This window comes from Erpetoichthys calabaricus, chromosome 14, assembly GCF_900747795.2.
Source record: "Erpetoichthys calabaricus chromosome 14, fErpCal1.3, whole genome shotgun sequence".
Lineage (NCBI taxonomy): Eukaryota > Metazoa > Chordata > Cladistia > Polypteriformes > Polypteridae > Erpetoichthys > Erpetoichthys calabaricus.
In genome coordinates, this window is record NC_041407.2 from 24,168,406 (window position 1) to 24,194,951 (window position 26,546).

The 26,546-nt window shown below is 44.0% G+C and overlaps 1 protein-coding gene across 6 annotated transcripts in view; it reads left to right on the forward strand.

The window, feature by feature from the left end:
• rhbdl3 (rhomboid, veinlet-like 3 (Drosophila)) overlaps positions 1 to 26,546 on the forward strand; it is a 70,086-nt gene that overhangs the window by 35,199 nt on the left and 8,341 nt on the right. For 5 of the 6 annotated variants that reach the window (XM_051936297.1, XM_051936298.1, XM_028818870.2 and 2 more), the window contains 3 exons: positions 1,581 to 1,729; positions 4,139 to 4,251; positions 6,945 to 7,045. In XM_051936297.1, the coding sequence (XP_051792257.1) occupies positions 1,581 to 1,729; positions 4,139 to 4,251; positions 6,945 to 7,045 (363 nt within the window). The remainder of the gene's footprint in view (positions 1 to 1,580; positions 1,730 to 4,138; positions 4,252 to 6,944; positions 7,046 to 26,546) is intronic. The other variant, XM_051936299.1, reaches the window with a different exon arrangement.

The following is a 26,546-nucleotide window of genomic DNA, read 5'->3' on the forward strand; positions in this document are numbered from 1 at the left end:
ACAGGAACTTCTGTTTTACTGAATATGCTTTCAGGTTTTTCCTTTTTTTACGTCAAAGTGACATTACTACACGGATTCAGAGGACAGTAAGAGCAGAACACACAACACTGTATATTTAAAACCTGAAGACGCCAGGCAGTTTTTTCAACATCAGCAGTGCTAAGCAGCAGCAGAAGCGTGCCGTAGGCTACTTTGATGGCAGCTTTGAAAGCTAAAACACGTACATTATCATTTTTTCTTTGACGTTCAATTTCAAACTGAAGTTCAATTTTTGAGCTGCTACAAACCCGTAAAGCCCATTTTTGGAGAATCTCGTGCTTGTGCAGGCTCACTTGCACTGATACTTTGCAATCCTTTGGGAAAAATCCAAGAGGAATCAAGATGAAGCTTCACAACCTCACCAGCTGAAATGAGTCCAGTGAAAATACAGGAGGTGGTGTGGATTCGCTTGTACGACTCAGTAATATCTTATTTGTAAAGCTCACAGAAATAAATATGCAGTCTGTTTATGTGTATATTTGTGCATACAGTTGTTTTGTAAGTGTGGTCCTTTCACCTCTAACAGGGCCTGATTCCTGTGGATGAAGAAGAGCATCTGATGGGCCTGGACTACACAAAGCAGATCTTGTGGTATAGGATACAGATAGATGGGCCTTAACAAGGCAGCAAGATAAAGCTAAGATTCAGAAATCCATAAAATAAAGTCACACAAAATTAAAAACCATCAATCTCCATGAAGTAGAGTAGTAGACCTCTGTAAGCCTAAGACTTAAGTCAGTGGGATATGATTGTGTCTGACTCCATGCGACAGAACAGCACAACTAACAAAGCTACAGGGTGAAGATCTTTCAAATTCAGACTTCATGGGTCAAAGAACTGGAGGAGCGGGGGTCTTTAAGTGGTAAAAGGGAAGGTTGCTCAGAGACGAGGAGTCACATTGCAAGAAAGTAAATCTCTAGTAAGGAATGCCCAAGAAGATCAGACAGCAAGTAGACCGGGATCAGAGTCCCTTTGTCACTGAAAACACTTCTCCTACAGAAGGGTCCATCGCCTGCACTCCTAGATAGATAGATAGATAGATGGATAGATAGATAGATAGATAGATAGATAGATAGATAGATAGATAGATAGATAGATAGATAGATAGATAGATAGATAGATAGATAGATAGATAGATAGATAGATAGATAGATAGATAGATAGATACTTTATTAATCCCAAGGGGAAATTCACATACTCCAGCAGCAGCATACTGATAAAGAAACAATATTAAATTAAAGAGTAATAAAAAATGCAGGTAAAACAGACAATAACTTTGTATAATGTTAACGGTTACCCACCCGGGTGGAATTGAAGAGTCGCATAGTGTGGGGGAGGAACGATCTCCTCAGTCTGTCAGTGGAGCAGGACATTGACAACAGTCTATCACTGAAGCTGCTCCTCTGTCGGGAGATGACACTGTTTAGTGGATGCAGTGGATTCTCCATTATTGACAGGAGCCTGCTCCTGTCTTCACTTGCACTTTTTCAGCTCTTTCTCCTTCCATCTCTCATATGACTGGCCTTATTCTTTGTCCCCAGGTGGCAGTGTTTGTCTATTATGGCCTCGTCCTAGACAGATGGGTGCTACAGGTGTCCCATCCCCACTTCCTGAAGGGTCCACTAATCTACCATCCCAAGTTACGGATCCAGGCTTGGCGGTACGTCAGTTACATCTTCATGCACACAGGGTGAGTTTGATGGCCACATCTGTTACGATGCTGTTGCGGTGACGCTTTCTTTATGAAGAGTGAAATGAAGAATTGTTTTAAGGGTCATTAGCGCTGAATAGATGGCAGGTTAGAAAAAAATTAGCATTGGATTTTCAGGCGCCTCGCTCCTAACTCGATACTTTTGTATAGAAACGGGAGGGGGATGACTGTCTTTTCTTCAGATTAATCTCACCATGCAAATTTAGTGACATATGAATTAAAAGCCAGTGTTACATAAAAGTCCCCTTACCCCAGCTTTTGTTGACTGCTGGCACGTTTCTATAGTTTCAAGGATGAATTCTTCTGCTGGATGAAGTAAGGGAAGGCGGAACACAGCAGCCAGCTTGTAGTCTGCCGTGCCGTCCAAACAGAATTGAAGCTGGCGGCTGTGCTACAGTAAACAAACGTATGGGCGTCAAAATGGGAGCACATCCCAGTCTCAAAAGGAGCGACATCTGTCACAATGCAAACTGGGCTGAGAGAGCAGGAACGCGTGTGACTTTACAATACAGATGAGAGCAGGCAGCACTTTGTCTCGTTTGAGGAGGTGGAGGGAAAGGGAGTCCGAGGTCAGACATGGGATTGTTTGAAATCTTTAAGGACACTGAGGATGAGAAGTCGCGTGCCGTCACTTGCAAATGCAATGCAGGGCAGAGTGCCACTTGAACCTTCTCGGAATGAACTTCTCTGTAGCTGGAACTTGTTTCTTAAGTAGCACAAATGACACAGTTTTGCAGTTTTCTCTCTGATTTTCATTATATATGCTCAGATGATAAGCCCTCCATCCCCCACTTCCTCAAACCCTTAACAACTTGGAGGAAAATGTGCTTTGCTTTTTTTTTTTTTTTTTCCTGGAGGCTAAAAATACAGAAGTGGAGCTGCACGCGGTGCGAAGTGTGAAAATGAGTGACAATTCGTTTTTTTCTAAAAGACTATATAATCCAGCTATCAGCAGGGGCTGGGGAGGTAGCCGTGGTGGTTGGTTTACTTTTCCTTATCCCGTACTTCTAAGTGGATGATAGCAGTGAAGCGGCGACCACCCCCAAGATCCCACGCATTAACGTGTGTCTTTGGGAATATATCACAAAATCAGGTGGAACTACCCTCTGGCAAAAACCCCCTGCAACTACTGCTGATTCTGAGGTGGCATTTAAAGATTGTTCAGAAATTCATCTGAGCTGACACAGTTCCATGGCAGCAGTATGCACACCATGCGCCCCTTGTTAGCATTCAGCCATTCACCTTGGCTACATGCTGTCAAGAGTGCAGTCGGCCATTGGAGAGGATGCCCCCGACCTACAGTACACCTTTCATATGCAGTAGATGTGCAACCTCACCATACTGTGCAGGATTCAAGGGATCTGGCGCACACGGACTACAGGAACTTACTAAGAAGCTGAGGTGGGCAAACGACTGATAGGGTGTGCACGTTAATTTGGCTTAAAAATACTGAGATTGACCGTGCCAATTCTGGGCTCTGAAGCATATGAAATTAGACTCGTGGAGATGATAAAATCTCCCCAGGAGACCCACTAGGAATCAGAGCAGAACACATGAGGGAACAGGAGGTCACGTGCTGTAGCATGTGGCCGGGACGCCTCCACGCTGGGAGGACCGGGGGAGCAAGCGTGGCCAGAGCGTTACCTCCCCAGGGACGCTAGATGGCAACCTCCCTAGGCTGCAGTGGTGCCTCGGACTCCCGCAGGGCTTCATGGGAGTTGGAGTTTGGTGTGGCCCTCTTGGGATCCGCAGGCGCCACCAGGGGGTGCTGCAGCAGGAGCTGCTGAGCCCTTATTGGGCAGTTCTTCCTCCACACCCGGAAGTGCTGCTGGAAACGAGTAATCAAGCACCTGGAGCACTTCCGGGTGCCTTATAAAAGGAGCCAGCAGCCTCTACTCAGGGAGCCAGAGTCGGGAGAAGGGAGACAAAGCTTGACCCGAGGAGTGGAGGAGAGGAAGAGTATGCCTGTGAGAAACGAGGAAGGCGTTTCCCACGAGAAAAAGAAAAAAATAAAACCTGTATGCCTTTAACTTGTGTCCCACGCTTGTCTGTGTCGGGTTCAGGTGGCAGTGCCAGCCTGGTGGGCCACAGTGCTAAAATGGAGAGCTGGTAGATGTTATAGTTTAAACTGAGAAATGCTGGGATCAGGTGCCTGCAAACAGAGGACATGTTTAACAGTAATTGGAGTTAAGAGAGCCATCATCAAGCCCTACTAGGAATCTGTGGATGGTGGAAGGCATCTGCTAGGAGATGGCTAGTTTTAGACTCTTAACCAGTGGGCAGCCAGGCGGGTATGAGTATGGCTCAAACAGAGCATATCTGGTGGTTTCAGGTTTGTATCTTGAAATTTTTCTTTTTCCACATTTGTTTGTAATTTTTCTTTTCCAGAATAGAACATCTCAGCCTTAATGTGGCCCTCCAGCTTCTAGTTGGTGTTCCACTGGAGATGGTGCACGGAGCCATGCGGATTGGCCTGCTTTATATATTTGGGGTGCTTGCAGGTAACACTTCAACCTTAAGTGACTCATGTTCTTAATGATCTGTGTAAAGAAAATATCTTCTTATCTGTGTCTAATGACTTTTTGAAGGGTTAACCATTAAGCAAAATAAGTACATACTTGGGGCATCAATGGAAGGTTGGGTGGGGTGCTACCACTGAACTTTTCCATTTCTGGATTTACTATGGACAATACAGTGCAGCTGAACCAGGTTCCACAAAAAGGGACTCTTACATTAAATGAAATAAATATATATATATATATAAAATAACAAAATAGTAATAATAGAGGTTAATGATATACAGTTGTGCTCATAAGTGTACATAACCTGGCAGAATTTGTGAAATTTTGGCCATTGTTTGGAAAATATAAGAAAGCTTTCCTTTTAATTAAGGAGTGTGCTCAGGCATAGCAATTTATTATCACATAATTTTGGGTACCCTTTTTAAATTATAATCCATTATCCGACCTGCTATATACTAACTACAGGGTCACGGGGGTCTGCTAGAGCCAATCCAAGCCAACACAGGGCGCAAGGCAGGAAACAAACCCCGGGCAGGGCGCCAGCCCACCGCAGGGCACGCACACACACCAAGCACAATTTAGAATCGCCAGTGCACCTAACCTGCATGTCTTTGGACTATGGGAGGAAACCCACGCAGACACGGGGAGAACATGCAAACTCCACACAGGGAGGACCCGGGAAGCGAACCCGAGTCTCCTAACTGGGAGGCAGCAGTGCTACCCACTGCGCCACCTTGCCATCCCTTTTTAAATTATAATGATAACTGAAATCACCCAAATGGGCCTGATCATAAGTTTACATACCCTTGAATGTTGGGGCTGATAAAATACACCTAAGTTGACACACGCAGGTTCAAATTAAGGGAGAGTTTCCACACTTTTTCAATTGTAACCCGTGTCTGTGTATAAACAGTCAATGTAAATTCATGTAGAGCTGCACTGACTTTGCTGGATACCAAGCCAAGGGGAAAGCAAAAGAACTATCAAAGGACCTGCACGAAAAAGTTGTTGATTTGGATAAATCAGGAAATGGATGTAAAAAGATATCCAAAGATCTGAAAATGTCTGTCAGTGTCTTCAAACTCTGATAAGAAGTGCAAAGTTAGGGATTCTGTTATTACCAAACCACGGTCAGGGAGACCAACTGAGTTTTCAGCCACAATTGCCAGGACCATTTGTCAAGCCGGTAAGAAAAACCCACAAGCCACTTCAGCTGAGGTACAGGCTTCTCTGCAAACAAGTGATGTTGCTCTTTCAACACAATAAGGAGGTGCTTGAACAAAAATGGGCTGCATGGTCAAGCTGCAAGAAAAAAGTCTTTACTGTGCCAATGCCACAAAACAGCCAACTTACAATATGCCATGCAGCATCTAGACAAGACTCAAAACTTCTGGAACAAAGTCCTTTGGAGTGATGAGTCCAAATTTGAACTTTAGATAGATAGATAGATAGATAGATAGATAGATAGATAGATAGATAGATAGATAGATAGATAGATAGATAGATAGATAGATACTTTATTAATCCCAATGGGAAATTCACAATTTATGGTCACAACCATAAACACAAGGCCCATGACAAAAAGTACACCATCCATAATGTGAAGCATGGTGGTGGATCTGAGCTCTGAGCTACAGCAGGACAGGTAACTTAGTGAACATTGATGACAAGATGAATGCAGCATGTTATTGGCAAAATATTGGAGGACAACTTGCATTCATCAGTCCGGAAGCTGCACGTGAGACACACTTGGATCTTCCAACATGACAATGATCCAAAACACAAGGCCAAGTCGATCCTTCAGTGGCTACAGCAGAGTAAAGTGAAGGTGCTGGAGTGGCCATCAAAGTCTCCTGACCTCACTGTCATTGAGACACTTTAGGGAGATCTCAAACGTGCAGTTCATGCAAGACAACACAAGAATTTATGGGACCTGGAGGCTTTTTGTCAAGAAGAATGGGAAGCTCTACTACTTGAGAAAGTCAAGGCCCTCCTGCACAGCTATCAAAAAAGACTGCATGCCATCATTGATGCTAAAGGGGACAATAAACAGTAGTAAGGGTATGCAAACTTTTGAACAAGGACCATCTCATTATTTTCCTTATCACTATGTTTTGTTTAATGGTTGTGCTGGTCTGTGGTGCCGTATAATTTTTTTTTTTTGGATTCCATTAAGAGTAAAAGGAATGTGATTTGCCTGATCAGGCATCCTTTACAAATTCTGACATGGTATGTAAACTTATGAGCACAACTCTATATTAATCTTGTGAAAACAACAGAATTCAATGTCTGGTAACACATGGTCCACCGAGGCTCATGCCAAGGCAGTTTTAACATATGGACACAATGGGCACAGGCTGGGGTCCCCAGGAACATAGGGGCCCACCATGTTTCTGAGGTTTATGTATGTTTCTGTTTTGCTACTTTGTACACTACTTTGCCCAGGGGTTTATGATGCTGGTAAGACGGCCCTGTATTGTTCTTGTCAGCTGTCCCATTTCGGTCGTCCACTGAGAGTGAGTGCAGCTCATATATATGGGGGCACCAAAATCTTTAAGTGCTTAGGGCCTCTAAAGCTCTTATTCTGGCCCTGGATGGCCTCTCAACCCAATAATGGCTGTCTCTTTTGTGGTCACTACTCCCAGCTTAACTGATCTTTCTAATTTTTGCAGGTTCTCTGGCTGTGTCTGTAGCTGACATGACAGCACCTGCCGTTGGCTCTTCAGGAGGTGTATATGCTCTTGTGTCTGCTCATTTGGCAAATGTTGTCATGGTAAGAAGTCTATTTTTTAATCTGTCATTGAAAATGTTATAGCGTTCGCACTCTTATTCAAGACACACACAAACCCTTTGCTCCTGTAAGTGCCTGCTGTTGCCATCCCCATCCTAAATCGTCACCTTCTGCCTGAAGCTGCTGAGATAAGCTCCTGCTCCCCACCATCCTGTACTGAAAAGTAAGGTGTACAAAGTGGATGTGCATGTACAGCACCATAAAGTACTTTCTGCATTATTTCACATTTTTTAGAGTGAATGTTAATTAGGTCTTAAACAAAAGACTAATATTGGGGAGACAGGGGCCTAATCGAAGAAATAACAAAATTGTGATAATTATCTCGTTTATTTACATTAGATGGACACTCTGTACCCATTGTCACTTGCGAAAAAGTGTTACAATACAATAGGTATGGCACTTTAGCTTGTATAACAGCAACCACGTTTCTTATAGTAAATTAAGATTAGACTCTGGCAGCACTTTGGTGGAATTTGGGCCCACTCACCTTTGCCAAACTGCTTCATCTGAGGGGCTGTTGTGGTTTTTCAAGCAGTAACTGCTCGTTTTAAGGTCCTGTCACATTATACAAGTTTTTCTGTGATTCTCAGTCACAACCTTCATCTACATAATCTTAGCAAGTCAGAGGCAGTAATCAGTTGTGGTATAGCGGGTCCGCAGCTGGGAAATTAGGAGCCCATTTAAAAAAATTAAATAATTGAATGGCCAGCTCAATATCTGTGGGTGTGCGAGCTTGCGCAACTGCAGGAGGATGGTGAAGTAAATAAAGAGGGGACGTACCCACATGTGAGGGTGCGGTCTGCCTTAGAGGTGCCCAAGGAGGCATATAAAGGAGAGCCAGCATGAGAAAAGAAAGAGGAAAGGAGGAGAATATAGCCTGGCCAGCAAGAGAGAAGGGAGGAGAGACACGATGGAGGTAAAGTAAGAAGAGGAGCATTAAAGAAACGCAGGGATGGAGAGAGATAGAGTGTCTGTGCTGAACTGAGAGGTGCAGGGGGTCGGGTGTGATTCTCGGGGCTGTAGTAGCCAGAAACTGTGGAAGTGGCACTCCAAGTGAGTGTTTCTTGGGAGCGGTAGCTGCCTGATATGCTGTATTCCCGCGGACGCCGAGGGACTGGCGATAGGAGATGTATGCAGCTCAGCGTGGCACCCCATAATTGTCGAAGGCCAGGCAATGGGTGACTTGAGCTGGGATTTGAAGGTTGATTGCACCTGTCGTTGGGTGTCTTCTCCTCCTGCGAGGTCCGGACAGGATAAGGGGAGGATACGCTGGATTTATGAAGGAAGCATTGGGGCTCATTTTCTGTCGTGGGCTGTTTCTTGTTTTAACCTCCAATTTTAATGGATTTATTTAATGGAAATGTTAACCTTCACTCTGTTTTTATGGATTATTTATTGACTGCACTGTTTTGGACACTGTTGCTTTGAATTGTTTTAACAAAAGCATTTTGGCACCTTTATGCACCTACCTACCCCTTGCTGTGTGTGTTGTGTCCTCATCTGCTGGCTCATCCCTCTGATACGTTATCGGCGGTAGCAGGTTCAAGTGGCTCCCCGGAAGGACATAGTAGCATGGGGCTGACCTGCACCATCACACTATTAGTTGTGTAGTCTGACATCTCTAAGTCTAACAATCTGCACCTCGCCCAGACAGAATCAAACAGGGATGGAGTCTGTGTGGGAGAGCTGAGAACCAATGAGCACACGCAACTAGAAGGACAATGCATAGAATGCATGTACGTGGAATAAGGAATGCATCTGCTTTGAACCTCACAAACACAAGAGAGGCTTCTCTGTCTGATGTCTCGTGATTTACATACATGACAGAAAGGAAAAATTAAACGAAGGCTGAGACTGCAGCTGAATTCACTGTACCTGTAAAGCATTCGTACAGAACCAGCTCTGCCAGGCAGTGTGCTACTGTCTGTCAGAAAAAGGGACAAGCATGTGCTGGAATGTTGTCACAGAGCAGCGTAATTTGTCATGCCCTGTGATTTCTAATTGCGCTATCTGACATCCTCGGGCAACGAGATCAGTAACTGCAGTTGTTAAGTTTCACATCCTGTCTGAGTAGAAGTTGTGTTATGTGTCACTGGCACAAGGCTTTAACACAGCATATCATTAAGATATATACGAGGGTTGTCTGGGTTCCACGCGAAATCACTCGAAATAAGTAGCCAAGGATTTTTTTTTCTATTTTTCTCATGTACTTTGATCCTTTTTAAACTTTTTCCAAGTATTCACCGCCAACATCAATGCACTTTTGGGCTCTTCTGACCCACGCCACAAAACACTCGCGAAAGGCTGTCTTTGGGAGGTTCTCCAGCTGTTCTTTGACAGCTGCAATCAGTTCCTCTCGAGTTTCGAAGTTGTGGCCTCGCAGGGGTTCTGTCACCTTCGGGAAGAGCCAAAAGTCACATGGTGCAAGAATAGGCGAGTAGGGTGGCGGGTTCAAAACGTTGACACCACTGTCTTCAATGAAATGCTTCGTCGCATTAGCCGTGTGGGCTGGCGCATTGTCATGATGCAAAAAGTGCCTTCGCAAGTTCTTGGACCGGCCTCTAGCCATCGCAGAAAAAACGTCAGGCTGGCACTGAGTGGTGTACCGCTCAGAGGTCACAGTTGTCCTCTCCATCAGCGGAATTGACGCGACAATGCCATCGATGTTGAAAAAGATGGCAAACATGGTGCGTTCCACCGAGCGGATTAAACCATCAGAAAAGTTGTAAAAAATCATCACTCGAAAGTCACGCACGCACGGAGTCGGGAGCTTCGCCGCTAGCGCCGGCTGCGCACTCTCAGTTCGTTTGCTTCTCATGTTCATTCTGAAGGAAGAGAGGGAGCAAAACATCTGAACAAAAACATGCAACCACTTGAATAATCCCTCTACACAGCAGAACAGGTTTCGACAGGCTGACACTCGACAAACGATAAAATTCCGCGCGGAACCCAGACAACCCTCGTATCTAGACTTCTGTTAGATCGTTGATGTAGTGTAAATTCCCTACATTATGATGTAGACCCCCTTATGTGATTTGGATTTTTGTTTTACTAAATGAACTATGGACTGGCGCCCTGCCTGGGATTTGTTTCCTGCCTTGCGCCCTGTGTTGGCTGAGATTGGCTCCAGCAGACCCCCGTGACCCTGTGTTAGGATATAGCGGGTTGGAAAATGACTGACTGACTGACTATGTGGGCTTCCTCTCAGAGCGATGCCCTTATATTCCTCTCTGGTATTGAACAGAATACATGGTTTGGTCAGTAATGGCAAGCTGTCCAGGTCCTGATGCAGCAGTGCATCTCCATGCCCTGACATTATCACCACCATCACTATGTTTTACAGCTCGTATGAGGCTGTATGGCAGGTGGTACGCGCAGGGGCACCCTGAGTGGTTGTGCAGGATAAAGCTGCATCACAGGATAAGTGAGCATATATGCCACTGATTAAGGGAAATTTCCCTTTAGTACAGAGGTGGAACTGGTGGCTTGTAATCCCAGCTTTGTGAGTTTGTGTTCCATCTCTGCTGTCTTGGGGTGGATGGTCTGAGAGGGTTTGAGAGTGTCAGCCCTGAGTGAACCCTTCTAGTGGCAGGTTATAACTGTGAAATGCATTCTTACATCTTTGGCATATTGTCCAAAAATGCTCCGCTTTTGACTCCACCCATAGATCATTGTCCCCTGAACTCTCAAGAATAAACTTTATGGCAAACCTTTCTTAGCACTCTTAAAAATAGAGATGCCAGACTGGTTCTTCAGAGTAATGCCAAAGGGGAAACCATTTTTGGTTGCCAAAAGATCCATCCATATGAAGGTTCCAGAAAGAGCCTTTATTTAGTTAGATCCATGACTGTCTCCATACAATAAATAACCATGACTAGACAGTAACAGGTTTTATGAAATACCGTTAGGTTGCTGATGTTAAAAGAATTCTTGCTGCACACAATAACACAGGCTAGGTTCAGGTTTTCTTAATCAGTATTTTATACAGATTATTTTTCTACATATTAGGAAGTTTTTCCAAGCACAAAGTTCCAACTTCATATGCAAAAATCCCTTCCCAGAATACAATACAATACAATTTATTTTCGTATAGCCCAAAATCACACAAGAAGTGCTGTAATGGACTTTAACAGGCCCTGCCTCTTGACAGCCCCCCAGCCTTGACTCTCAAGGAAGACAAAGAAAAACTCCCTAAAAAAACCTTGAAGGGAAAAAAATGGAAGAAACCTTGGGAAAGGCAGTTCAAAAAGAAACCCCTTTCCAGGTAGGTTGGGCGTGCAGTGGGTGTCAAAAAGAAGGGGGTCAATACAATACAGTACAATACAATACACAGAACAGAAGAAATCCTCAATACAGTATAAAAATAAAATTTTTACAAGTATGGAGCAGAATTTAACAGTAGATGATATCCCATTATATGATTTGGATTTGTTTAGAGTCCTGGAGACCTCAACCATCAAACTACCTCCCACATTTGGCCATTCCACAACTGAGTCAGTACTGGGCCAGCCAATCTGATGAAAGGACCCCTCTACCCCACAATTCCTGCGATCCTCCATCAGGGATGACTTTACCTTAGGCAGGCAAAACAACTTGGCAGGTGGGCTGTGGCACCAAGTGCCACATTTGAGTACAGAGAAGAGAAACAGAATAGATGAGGGTTAGTAACAGATTCTAACTATCATGTTACTTATGTTTTAGTGCTAATGACTAACAACAGAGATGAAGTCTGTACAGTTAATCAGCAGCTCTAGTCAGGATATGCTGAAGTAGTGAGTCTTCAGCCGGGATTTAAAAGCTGAGACCAAAGGGGCATCTCTTATAGTAGCAGGCAGACCATTCCACAGTTTAGGGGCCCTGTAACTAAAAGCTCAACCTCCCCCTGTTATTTTATTAATCCTTGGAGTCATAAGCAGACCGGCATCTTGAGAACTTAATATGCGCTCTGTTTTGTAAGTCGTGATAAGTTCAGACAAGTAAGCCGTTAAAAGGAGGATTTTGAAATCTGCCCTAAACTTAACCGGGGGCCAGTGTAAGGATTTAAGAACTGGAGTTATGTGTTCGTATTTTCTTGTTCTTGTAATAATTCTTGCAGCAGCATTTTGGAATAACTGGAAGCTGTATAAAGAACAGTTTGAACATCCAGTGAACATCACATTGCAGTAGTCAATCATACTAGAAATTAATGGCATGAATTAATTTCTCAGAATCCTGTTTATTTAGAAAGCGCCTTAATTTCCCAACATTTTTAAGATGGAAGAAACATGATTTGGATAACTTTGTAATGTGCGCTTTAAATGACATGCTAGAGTCAAAGATAACTCCTAGATTGCAGGCTGATTCAGTAAAATTAATGGTGATTCCAACTGAGTTAAATGATGCAAAAATATTGTTGTGATCAGCATCATTCCCTCCAACAATTAACATCTCTGTTTTATCTGTGTTTAAAAACAAGTAGTTCTCATCCATGCACTCCTTTAATTCACTAACACAACTAATTAAAGACAACATCGGAGAAACTTCATTTGATCTAAATGAAAGGTATAACTGGGTATCATCTGCATACGAGTGAAAGTTAACATTATGTTTCCTAATGAGAGATCCCAGTGGAAGTATGTAAAGTGAAAACAGTAAAGGTCCTAGTACTGAGCCCTACCGGACACTATATCTCACTTCTGTGTATAATGATGGAGTACTGTCAGCATATTTCTGTACATATTGGAATCGATTTGATAAATAAGAACTAAACCAAGCGAGCACAGTGCCTGTAAGCCCAACATCATTTTCTAGCCTGTGCAGTAAAATAGAATAGTCAATGGTGTCAAATGCTGCACTTAAGTCTAACAACATAATTACAGTGGAGTTTCCTTCATCAGAGGATATCAGAATGTCGTTTACAACACGCGTTAGTGCTGTTTCTGTACTGTGACCAGTGCGGAAACCAGACTGGAATTTCTCAAATAAATTGTAATGCGTAAGGTGTGTCTGATTGCTTTTTCTAGTATTTTAGAGAGAAAGGGTAAATTTGAAATAGGCCTATAATTATTTAGTATGTGTGGGTCTAGGTCTGACTTTTTAAGTAATGATTTAATGACTGACAATTTTAGTGCATCAGGTACTGTGCCATGCAATAATGAACTATTGATAATGTTTAGAATAGGCGCAGCAAGAACATCCATTGCACTTTTTACTAGTTTTGTTGGCACTGGATCTAGGGAACAAGTAGTGGGCTTCATTTTAGAAATTAAAGTTAAGACTTCCTGCTCAGTTATAGGATTAAAATTACTAAAGTGCTGAGTGCAATATGAGACAGGGTCTACTAAGCTAGTATTTGGTTTGTACTGTGATGCAGAGATCTGGGATCATATTTTTTTAATTTTCTCGTTGAAGAAGTTCATAAAGTCTGTACTGCTAATATCTGTTGGTATTTTGCACTGTAGATCTGAATTCCCATTTGTTAATTTAGCAACTGTTCTAAACAGTACCCGAGGATTTTTATTATTGCTATCTATTATTGTAGAATAGTATTCTTAGCTAGTTTTAAAGAGAGCTTTTTTATATTTTTTTGTCCATGCAATTTGAAAGAAATGTAGCTTTGTTGTTCTCCATCTGTGCTCCAGTTTTTGACACTCTAATTTAAGAGCACAGAACATGGCCCATTCGGACTCAATGTCCCCCACCTCCCTCGGGATGTGGTCGAAGTTCTGCCGGAGGTGGGAGTTGAAGCTACTTCTGACAGGGGGCTCTGCCAGACGTTCCCAGCAGACCCTCACAACACGTTTGGGCCTACCACGCCTGACCGGCATCCTCCCCCACCATCAAAGCCAACTCACCACCAGGTGGTGATCAGCTGACAGATCCGCCCCTCTCTTCACCCGAGTGTCCAAGACATGTGGCTGCAAGTCCGATGACACGACCACAAAGTCGATCATCGAACTGAGGCCTAGTGTGTCCTGGTGCCAAGTGCACATATGAACACTCCTATGCTTGAACATGGTATTTGTTATGGACAATCCATGACGAGCACAGAAGTCCAATAACAAAACACCGCTCGGGTTCAAATCGGGGGGGCCATTCCTCCCAATCACGCCCTTCCAGGTCTCACTGTCATTGCCCACGTGAGCATTGAAGTCTCCCAGCAGAACGAGGGAGTCCCCAGAAGGTACCCCCTCCAGGGACTCCAAAAAGGGTGGGTACTCCGAACTGCTGTTCGGTGCATACGCACAAACAACAGTTAGGACCCGTCCCCCCACCCGAAGGCGGAGGGAGGCTACCCTCTCGTCTACCGGGGTAAACCCCAATGAACAGGCTCCAAGTCGGGGGGCAATAAGTATACCCACACCCGCTCGGCGCCTCTCATCGGGGGCAACTCCAGAGGGGTAGAGAGTCCAGCCCCTCTCAAGGAGATTGGTTCCAGAGTCCAAGCTGTGCGTCGAGGTGAGCCCGACTATATCTAGCCGGAACCTTTCAACCTCGTGCACTAGCTCTATTGTTGAGGCAGCTGACCGGAGCTGTGGCCATAAGGTGGTCGGTGCCTGTCGTGGCGGCAATCCCCGAACCCGTTGGTGGACACCGGCGGTGAGGGATGCCGTCAAGCTGAAGAAGGAGTCCTACAGGACCCTTTTGTCCTGTGGGACTCTGGAGGCAGCTGATAGGTACCGGCAGGCCAAGCGGAATGCGGCTTTGGTGGTTGCTGAGGCAAAAACTTGGGCGTGGGAGGAGTTTGGAGAGGCCATGGAGAACGACTTTCGGACGGCTTCGAGGAGATTCTGGTCCACCGTCCGGCGTCTCAGGAAGGGGAAGCAGTGCAGTGTCAACACTGTTTATGGTGGTGATGGTGCGCTGCTGACCTCGACTCGGGACGTTGTGGGTCGGTGGGGGGAGTACTTCGAAGACCTCCTCAATCCCACTAACATGCCTTCCAATGTGGAAGCAGAGCCTGGGGACTCAGAGGTGTGCTCCCCCATCTCTGGGACTGAGGTCACCGAAGTGGTCAAAAAACTCGTTGGTGGCAGGGCCCCGGGGGTGGATGAGATAAGCCCGGAGTTCCTCAAGGCTCTGGATGTTGTAGGGCTGTCTTGGTTGACACGTCTCTGCAACATCGCATGGACATCAGGGACAGTGCCTCTGGATTGGCAGACCGGGGTGGTGTTCCCCCTCTTTAAGAAAGGGGACCTGAGGGTGTGTTCCAACTACAGAGGGATCACACTCCTCAGCCTCCCTGGAAAAGTCTTATTCGGGGGTCCTGGAGAGGAGGGTCCGTCGGATAGTCGAGCCTCGGATTCAGGAGGAACAGTGTGGTTTTCGTCCTGGTTGCGGAACAGTGGACCAGCTCTACACCCTTAGCAGGGTCCTAGAGGGTGCATGGGAGTTTGCCCAACCAGTCTACATGTGTTTTGTGGACTTGGAAAAGGCATTCGACCGTGTCCCTCGGGGAATCCTGTGGGGGGTACTCCGAGAGTATGGGGTACCGGCCCCCCTGATAAGGGCTGCTCGGTCCCTGTACGATCGGTGCCAGAGCTTGGTCCGCATTGCCGGCAGTAAGTCGAACCTGCTTCCAGTGAGAGTTGGACTCCGCCAGGGCTGTCCTTTGTCACCGATTCTGTTCATAACTTTTATGGACAGAATTTCTAGGTGCAGCCAGGGCGTTGAGGGGGTCCGGTTTGGTGGACTCAGGATTGGGTCACTGCTTTTTGCAGATGATGTTGTCCTGTTTGTTTCATCAGGCTGTGATCTTCAACTCTCTCTAGATCGGTTCGCAGCCGAGTGTGAAGCGGCTGGGATGGGAATCAGCACCTCCAAATCCGAGACCATGGTCCTCAGCCGGAAAAGGGTGGAGTGCCCTCTCAGGGTTGGGAGCGAGATCCTGCCCCAAGTGGAGGAGTTCAAGTATCTCGGGGTCTTGTTCATGAGTGAGGGAAGAATGGAGCGTGAGATCGACAGGTGGATCGGTGCGGTGTCCGCAGTGATGCGGGCTCTGCATCGGTCTGTCGTGGTGAAAAAGGAGCTGAGCTGCAAGGCGAAGCTCTCAATTTACCAGTCGATCTATGTTCCTACCCTCACCTATGGTCATGAGCTATGGGTAGTGACCGAAAGAACGAGATTGCGAATACAAGCGGCTGAAATGAGTTTCCTCCGCAGGGTGTCTGGGCTCTCCCTTAAAGATAGGGTGAGAAGCTCAGTCATCCGGGAGGGGCTCAGAGTAGAGCCGCTGCTCCTCTGTATGGAGAGGAGTCAGATGAGGTGGCTTGGGCATCTAATCAGGATGCCTCCTGGACGCCTCCCTGGTGAGGTGTTCCGGGCACGTCCAACTGGGAGGAGGCCCTGGGGGAGACCCAGGACATGGTGGAGGGACTATGTCTCTCGGCTGGCCTGGGAACACCTTGGGATTCTCCCGGAAGAGCTAGAAGAAGTGGCTGGGGAGAGGGAAGTCTGGGCATCTCTGCTCAAGCTGCTGCCCCCGCGACCCGACCTCGGATAAGCGGAAGAGGATGGATGGATGGATGGATGGATAATTTAAGAGCTCGAGTGTTTTCATTAAACCAGGGAGAGTTTCTATGTGCTTTGATCACTTTTGTTTTAAGTGGAGCCACTGCGTCCAGAGCATCTCTCAAGGTCATATTGAATGAAATGCTTCATTGTCAAGCAATAGTTCTATGAGGAACCACACAACCCAGTAAAGAAACATAAAGTGCCATTAAAGAATCAGTGTTTTTAAGAGTGCGTACGCTGGTTGGTGCCGCTGTCTCATAACTCCAAGCATGTTCTAATCCCAGTATGGTCACTTTGTGCTTCTTATTTACACATCATCTTTGTTTTTTTTTAATGACTGTCCCAGGTTTCTTCCTGCATTCCTAAGATGTTCACGGATCTAAATTGACCCATCATGTATGAGTGCGGTTGCATGCATGAGCAAGTGGGCTTTTCTATGGATCTGTTCTCTTTGCAGGGTTGGTTGCTACCTTGCTAACCCAGTCCTACCAAAATAGTAAAAGAAAAGTGGATTTCAGATGTTACTTTAAAATAAATTCTGCAACAAGATCATGGAGAGTCGGTCGGAAACTTACTACAGGCAGATTTCACACAAATATCAGAAAGTTTTTCTGCCATCAAAGAACCATAGACACATGCAATAAATTACCAAGTAATGTGGTGGAGAGTTAGAGGTGTAGGGATCTTCAGATATCAACTTGATGTTATTTTGGGCAATCTTGGTGAATAAGATGGATGAGCTTGTTGGGTCAAATGGCTTGTTCTTGTTAACAATTGTTCTAATCGTCTCCGACTCCCTGTGATTCTGAAAGTGGATGAAGTGGGTTTGTTAAATGGATCAAATGATGCTTTTAATTCTGCCATTGTAACATGGATCCTATTTTTGCCCAGCACTAGACATGAATACCACCCAATGCTAAGGTGAAAGACGCCTGCACATCCTTACATGCTGCATTTCTTTGCGACTTGGTGGAAATTTATCACGTCTTTTGTTTAGAGGGGTTTTGCCATGGCAGTGAATTGTGGAAAGATTCTCCGAAAGGAGGAAGGTAAAGATGCTAGCCAATGTGACTGTGTGGAGCCCTATGACCTTCAGATAGCTTCATAACTCTGTCAAGAATCTATTTTGATTGTGACTTGATGTGACAGTGTCAACTTCACTTTGATGATGAGGGCCTAAGATACCAAGATTTATATTTGGCAGGGTTGTCCTAAATAATTCCAAGTTATTCAAGCATCTCACTCTAGTTATTACCCCCATTATTGGCTTTAATTGACTTACAGCGGCAATGACTTCTTCACACCAACACGCAGCAGCTTTTGCACGTCAAGCAAAAGAAAGAAACAGAAAGCTTGGCGTCATCTTTTTTTTCCTCACAGGTTGTCCTCTGAATGCTACAATGCACAATAACGTGACTGAAATTTACTGTAAAAATAAGCAATCGTGCAGAAAATCTGCTTGACTAAATACTTACTCACTGCATGGCATATGTTCTGCGGTGTTATTTGATGAAACATTTGTAAATATGGCCCAAGATCTGAGCCCATCTGATGGGAAGTGTGTCGTTGATTTTAGTTCTCTCTTATATAACACTCCGTGTTCATTCTTTGTGCAGGCTGCTGGTGAGCAGCTTATGTCATAACTGATTGTTGGCAGAGCTGCATTTAGTTCTGGTGCATAGAAGTGGGCGATACAGACTGAGTTTTATTAAAATTATGATAGCTTTGAAAGAAAGAGTGCTTAATCGTGACCATAATTTCACTTTCACTTTTTGTGTTTAACAGTCTGATTGTGTCTTAACCAGTGAGAAGCCACTGTTATTCAATATGACCACCTTGAGTGTTGCTGTGTTTCTGATTGGCCCACTGAAAAAGACAAATGTGGTTTTCTGTTTGTTTCAAAGTGAAACAAATACAAACAATACACTTTACATACAAGCAGATATGGTTGGCTTTTGAGGGTTTTAACTTGCACTGTTGTCTGTTTTTCAAATATAAGTGCACACACATACTGCACTTACATGATACCCAGACTGATTGGTCTGTTTTTTTATTCCTAACTAGGGGGCTTTGACCCCTGGTCGCTTCACTCGCCAAGCCCCCTGCCTGTGTTACGTGCCCGCCACTTTGTGTCTCTGCCACTCGCGTATGTGGATTTCACTTTCACCAAACAACAAATCTTTTTATTCTTGTGGATACGCCTCTTCATTGGGAAGAAACACTACTTTTCCCTGATGGCAACATGAATTAGAAGTCTCTGACTTAAAATTTAAATCCAAACAATATACAGGTGCTGGTCATAAAATTAGAATATCATGACAAAGTTGATTTATTTCAGTAATTCCATTCAAAAAGTGAAACTTGTATATTAGATTCATTCATTACACACAGACTGATGTATTTCAAATGTTTATTTCTTTTAATGTTGACGATTATAACTGACAACTAATGAAAGTCCCAAATTCAGTATCTCGGAAAATTAGAATATCAATTAAGACCAATGCAAAAAAAGGATTTTTAGAAATGTTGGCCAACTGAAAGGTATGAACATGAAAAGTATGAGCATGTACAGCACTCAATATTTAGTTGGGGCTCCTTTGGCCTGGATTACTGCAGCAATGCGGCGTGGCATGGAGTCGATCAGTCTGTGGCACTGCTCAGGTGTTATGAGAGCCCATGTTGCTCTGATAGTGGCCTTCAGCTCTTCTGAATTGTTGGGTCTGACGTACTGCATCTTCCTCTTCACAATACCCCATAGATTTTCTATGGGGTTAAGGTCAGACGAGTTTGCTGGCCAATCAAGAACAGGGATACCACGGTCCTTAAACCAGGTACTGGTAGCTTTGGCACTGTGTGCAGGTGCCAGGTCCTGTTGGAAAATGAAATCTGCATCTCCATAAAGTTCGTCAGCAGCAGGAAGCATGAAGTGCTCTAAAACCTCCTGGTAGATGGCTGCGTTGACCTTGGACCTCAGAAAACACAATGGACCAACACCAGCAGATGACATGGCACTCCAAACCATCACTGACTGTGGAAACTTTACACTGAACCTCACGCAACCTGGATTCTGTGCCTCTCCTCTCTTCCTCCAGACTCTGGGACCTTGATTTCCAAAGGAAATGCAAAATTTACTTTCATCAGAGAACATAACTTTGGACCACTCAGCAGCAGTCCAGTCCTTTTTGTCTTTAGCCCAGGCGAGACGCTTGACACAAGGAATGCGGCAGCTGAAACCCATGTCTTGCATACGTCTGTGTGTGGTGGTTCTTGAAGCACTGACTCCAGCTGCAGTCCACTCTTTGTGAATCTCCCCCACATTTTTGAATGGGTTTTGTTTCACAATCCTCTCCAGGGTGCGGTTATCCCTATTGCTTGTACACTTTTTTCTACGACATCTTGTCCTTCCCTTCGCCTCTCTATTAATGTGCTTGGACACAGAGCTCTGTGAACAGCCAGCCTCTTTAGCAATGACCTTTTGTGTCTTGCCCTCCTTGTGCAAGGTGTCAATGGTCGTCTTTTGGACAACTGTCAAGTACAGCAGTCTTCCCCATGATGGTGTAGCCTACAGAACTAGACTGAGAGACCATTTAAAGGCTTCTGCAGGTGTTTTGAGTTAATTAGCTGATTAGAGTGTGGCACCAGGTGTCTTCAATATTGAACCTTTTCACAATATTCTAATTTTCCGAGATACTGAATTTGGGACTTTCATTAGTTGTCAGTTATAATCATCAACATTAAAAGAAATAAACATTTGAAATACATCAGTCTGTGTGTAATGAATGAATCTAATATACAAGTTTCACTGAAATAAATCAACTTCGTCATGATATTCTAATTTTATGACCAGAACCTGTATTTGATCTCTTTTCGCTGTTCCGTTATTTCACCAAGTAATAATTTCCGTTTGTTTGCACTAATGCGATCTTTACTATCATTTTTTGAGACTTTCGATTTTGGTACTTTTAATATATCTAACCTGCTCTGCATGTGTATCACGCCAACATTTTTTAATTCTTTACGATGTTCTACTTTGTCATCTACTCTTTGTCTTTTATTTTGCGTGGTTAAATCTCTTGGCACAAAGTCTCGTCTCGTCCCAGGCGAAAAAGTCTTGTCTTGTCTCAGGATTTTTTTATTATAATAAAGAAATATACATCCATCCATCCATCCATTTTCCAACCCGCTGAATCCGAACACAGGGTCACAGGGGTCTGCTGGAGCCAATCCCAGCCAACACAGGGCACAAGGCAGGAACCAATCCCGGGCAGGGTGCCAACCCACCGCAGGAGATATACATGAAGCTACTTTATTTATAATTTGTTTGTGTAGCCACTATGTTGTATTTTCATGGGCAGTAAATTTGGAGTGTTTGTCTGGAAGAATGAAAAGTGCATTTTGTTTGTTTTCTAAATGGAATTGTGGTTGTGATTTTAATGTCTCTTTATTCCTTTTGTGTTTCTGAACTGCAGTTAGGGTTACTGATAGAATCTAATCTAATGGTTTGTGTTTGTGTGTGTGTGCGTGTGATATTCAAGTCCACACCATTAAACCTGTCCCTTCCAGACTTTGCACCAATTCCTCATTCATACACAGGAAGACCACTGGCTACGTATCATTCCAAAATGTGACACACTTGTGCTTTATTAGGGAAGTGCTCATCATTTTTGGGATTTGGAACATATATGTGAAGTTGTTCCCAGGTGGTGGGTTTAATCAAAGATATTTTGGTTTGGGTTCAAAATTTGCCCCCCTAATTTAGTGACTGCACCTGCACTTGACTTCACTCCAGCCAGCACTGGGTACCATGTGGCATGGTGGTTAAGGCTTTGGACAACAAACTTTGAGATTGTGGGTTCAAATCCCACCAGTGACATTGAGTAAGTCACTTCACTGACCTGTGATCCAATTGGAAAAAAGAAATGTAACCAGTTGGATTGGTTATCATATCTTAAACCAATTGTAGCTCAAATATTGTAAGTTGCTCTGGATAAAAGTGTTGGCCAAATAAATACATTTAAATAAACAGACATGTAAGGCATCAGTATGGCAGGGGCTCATTGTATCTGCACATTTCAATATACATACATACTTTTATTTTATTTTTTGCAATTAAATGTTTGTTTAATAAAATGGAAATACATCAGACATGGATAACAATGAATGATTTCAATTTCAAATACTGCATATAAAAACAAACAGTAAAGGTACAACAGCCATCTCACCCTGAGACGGCAAAATAATAAAAAGTGAGAACCCACATCATAGACTAACCGCTAACCACACAACATGAAGCCAGCTTTGGATTGGAAGAGCTGTAGACAGTTCAAGAAGGACAAGACTGTAGAATGAAGGCTTTCCGACTGAAGGTGTAGAAGGGCCAGGACATCTCCAGTGGGGCGCTGTTAGCAGCTTACTTGCGATGGAAGCAGGTGAGTGAGAGAAAGGGAAAGGGAAGGAAGAGAAGGAAGGCTAGAAGGCTAAAAGTGACGAAGGAATGAGGGAGAAAAGGGTTGTGGAAAAGAATTTGGCCTCGTGGTGCCAGAGGGCAGCTGCAGGAGGACAGTCCCAGCAGGGGGCACTTGCTTCCTGGGATTGTGTTCTTTTATAAAAATGCAGGACACACTTGACCCTGTGTATATACCCCTTCAGCAACCATGGCAGAAACAGTCAGACAAGAGAAATATGGTGCATATATATACAGTATATATATATATATATATATATATATATATATATATTCACGGCATTCGAAGTCTGTGTCACAATCTGATAGTGTGGGTGGTTACCTACCAGGTAACGCTTTGTGGTTGGCCAGCAATCTGTTAACATCCGCCACGGTGCCCTCAGTTTGTGAAGAGCAGATCATAGAATGGTTGGAATAGTTTACTGTCAAATAAATGCAAAGAGTACACGACACGTGTTTCGCCCTCATTCTGGGCTCATCAGGTGTACACACTCCACTGCACTCCCTCTCGGGAATCGAACCTCTGACGTCAGCGCCAGAGGCGATGCCCCTAACGTTGCGCCACGCCGTGTGGTTCGTTTATTTGACAGCATGTAGATCGGGGTAATTACATTCACGGCATTCGAAGTCTGTGTCACAATCTGATAGTGTGGGTGATTACCTACCAGGTAACGCTTTGTGGTTGGCCAGCAATCTGCTAACATCCGCCATGGTGCCCTCAGTTTGTGAAGAGCAGATCATAGAATGGTTGAAATAGTTTACTGTCAAATAAATGCAAAGAGTACACGACACGTGTTTTGCCCTCATTCTGGGCTCATCAGGTGTACACACTCCACTGCACTCCCTATATATATATATATATATATATATATATATATAAAATAAATTTAACTTGCTTTGCAATGCAGCTTTCACTGCCAATCTACAAATAGTAGATTGTAATCCTTTATACATACTTGCATATCCAGGCTGAACAGAAGCCATTGGAGCAGCACAATCATCGCCCAGATCTTCTGTGGGGAATGCTGGTAAAGTGCAGGAGTCACGCTTCATATAGACAGCTTCGGGCTTCTAGAAGGTCCCTCACTCTTATAAAGACTGAACTGGTCTTTCTGATAATGTAAGTGAACAAGATCATCAGAAAGACCAGCTCAGTCCTCCGGGTGAAACTGGACACTGTGGAGGTGATAGTAGCCAGGAGGATGCTGGCAAAGGTCTCATTAATTCTGAAGATCCCACCCTATCTGCGCCGTAAATTGCTGATGGGCCTAAAGAGTGCAATGAGCAGCAGACTGCTCCCCCACTGCTGCAGGAGGGAATGTTTTCGTAGGTCTTTTCTTCCTACAACTCTGGACTTTAATTCATGTAATGTTTACTGGGTTACTTCATGAGTTGTATGTACGGGATACCAGACTCTGTAATCACTGGCACTTTATCCATCACTAGACATTTGGATCTGTGCTTACTGGTCATCCTATGTATCATGTTTATTGCATATATTATAATACTGTCATACTGCACTGTGTTTATTACTGTGGATTGGTTAAACGCCACTATCTTTGGCATTTTATGATTTTTATTTATCTTATCTGTTTCATCATACAGTATATATTTTATTGTGTTTTAGTTACTTATTCTATATGCATTTGTTTTAATTTTGCATTGAGCTGCTGGAGCACCTAAATTTCCTTAATAAGGCCTTACTTTACCCTACCCTATCCTTTCCTTTTTTTATCTTTTCACATTTTCTCTTATCTTTTCATTCTCATGCATTTTGCATATTCAGTGAGCTTTTTATGAAACTTGCCAGGTGTGGGTAACTACCATCTGAGTTTATTAGAACATGAGAACAATCTGGACGAGAACAGGCCATTCAGCCCAACAAAGCTCACTGGTCCTGTCCACTTAATTCTTCTAAAATAACATCGAGTTTTGAAAGTCCCTAAAGTCTCACTGCCTACCGCACTACTTCGTCACTTATTCAGCGAGTCTATACTTCTCTCTGTAAAGAAAAATTTTCCTCATTTTTGTTTGTGTGAAATTTACCCTTATCAAGTTTCTATCCGTGTCCCTGTGTTCTTGATGAACTCATTTTAAATTCACCACCTCGATCCACTGGACTAATTCCCTTCATCATTTTAAGCACTTCAGTCAGGTCTCCTCTTAATCTCCTGAAGGCTCAGCTCTTTTAATCTTTCCTCAGAACTCATCCCCTGTAGTCCTGCAATCAGCCTTGTTGCTCTTCTCTGGACTTTTTCTAGCTCTGTTATGTCCTTTTTGTAGCCTGGGGGACCCAAACTGCACACAGGACTCCTGATGAGGCCACACCAGTGTGTTATAAAAGCTTCAGCAAAATCCCCCTGGACATCAAGGTGCTATATAATCTGACATTCTGCTACTCTTCTTAATGACTTCTGAACACTGTTGGGAAGTTGATAGCCTTTATGTTACATACGGACTGTGCTCTTCTAAGACCCAAACAACATCTGTTTTCCTATCTGTGCTTAGTGTGCCTGCTGTAATCACTCACGGCCTCTACCTGAAAGTAACAGGTCAAGTCTGCTTTAATCGACCAAGTTGCTTGTCTGAAGGAGCTGCCGTTACATCAGGTGCATTAGGTTCCCAAATCACAATTATCAAATATTTACTTTTTCGATTCTGGTTACAACACACAACAGGGAATTAAAGATGGCAACAGTGTTCTAATCTCATGAGGTGGTGTATCCAGGGAAGGGGTAAAATAATCCACGGACACGTTTAAATTGTGTGCTCTGGTGATGAAGATTTTGGAAACAGGCTTGGGTAAAGGTCTGTCAGCCAGTTCGATAAGATAAGATAAGAAGAGGACCCCTACTTTCATATTTACTCAAGTGACCTGTTCTGATTGACTCCTGGCACGTACCTGTAATGAGCACTGCGGAGTTGCACATATTGCAGGTGGTCTCTGTCAAGAGATGCGAGTGCTGCACTGCCAGTGTTCATGGCCCGGTAGGATTTGTTAGGTTGCATGTTGCCTCCTCCTGCCACTCGCTGTTTTATAAACCCACTGCTCGTGCGCCATGCCCTGTTCATTCTCTAAGTTACACTTTTTAAAGGTTTCTTTGCCTGCTACTTCTTCTTCAGTCTCCATGTTCAAGGAGATGCCCGTAGCGTTGTGTGAAACGTGTGTATGCTGCCTCTCGCTCTCGTCTTCAGACGTTCTGTACTTTTTAACCTTGACATTTCTCTCTAGACTTGTTCCTGGCAAAGCCCCTGCTAGGGTTTCCTTTCCCATTAAACATTCATAGAAATGCAGGAAGGCACAAGGCACCCTTCTCAAAGATTTTTCTGAGCCATTAGTCGTTTATTGGAAGGCTGTAACAGCCAGCCAGCTCCTACAGTAGCGGTGGTCTGCTGTGCTCCGCAGTCAGTCACTCTCTTCTAATCTGCCTTTGAGCCCACATTCATGTCTCTCATCTACTCTTATTAAATTACTAGGGGGCTCTGCCCCCTGCTCGCTTCGCTTGCCAACCCCCGTGTGGGCCCTACACACTCGTCATTTCCTGGATCTGCTGCTTGCGATGAATTGTGCTGTGCTTTTGGATAAACACGAATATCAGCTGTCTTTGATATCTCTGTCTTTCGAAACTATTACCACTGATAATTTATCACATGCTGGTTTATTATATATGTGAGCGTGATCTTTTGGATTCATATAGAAATCCAAGAAAGCTTCTTTGTCCGTGTTTTTCAGATAAATTTCATGTAAAGTGCGATAGAATTTCTAATACGTCCGATCGTTTGACTCTTTTGATCCTTTGTTGCATTGCTTCTCCGTGATCATAAATATAAGCCTTACCGAATTGAGGTTTCTTTGAAATTAAACTTGTAGTAGCTCTGTCATATCACTTGTGTCCATATACAGTAATCCCTCGCTATATTGCGCTTCGACTTTCGCGGCTTCAATCTATCGCGGATTTTATATGTAAGCATATTTAAATATATATTGCGGATTTTTCGCTGGTTTGTGGGTTTCAGTGGACAATGGGTCTTTTAATTTCTGGTACATGCTTCCTCAGTTGGTTTGCCCAGTTGATTTCATACAAGGGACGCTATTGGCAGATGGCTGAGAAGCTACCCAATCAGAGCACGTATTACGTATTAAATAAAACTCATTAAATATTTTGTGAGCACGGGGGCTGTTCGCACCCCTAGAGGATACGGCCGCTCCTCAAAAAACGCTGAAAGACTACCTTCACATTTCTCCCTTCCTTGCTGGGCTTACTTGTGGTTGCTTTGTTGCGCGATATGCTTCCCGCACGGTGCTTCGCATACTTAAAAGCCAAACAGCACTATTGATTTGTTTGCTTTTCTCTCTCTCTCTCTGACATTCTCTGCTCCTGACGCACACTCGTTTGAAGAGGAAGATATGTTTGCATTCTTTTAATTGTGAGACGGAACTGTCATCTCTGTCTTGTCATGGAGCACAGTTTAAACTTTTGAAAAAGAGACAAATGTTTGTTTGCAGTGTTTGAATAACGTTCCTGT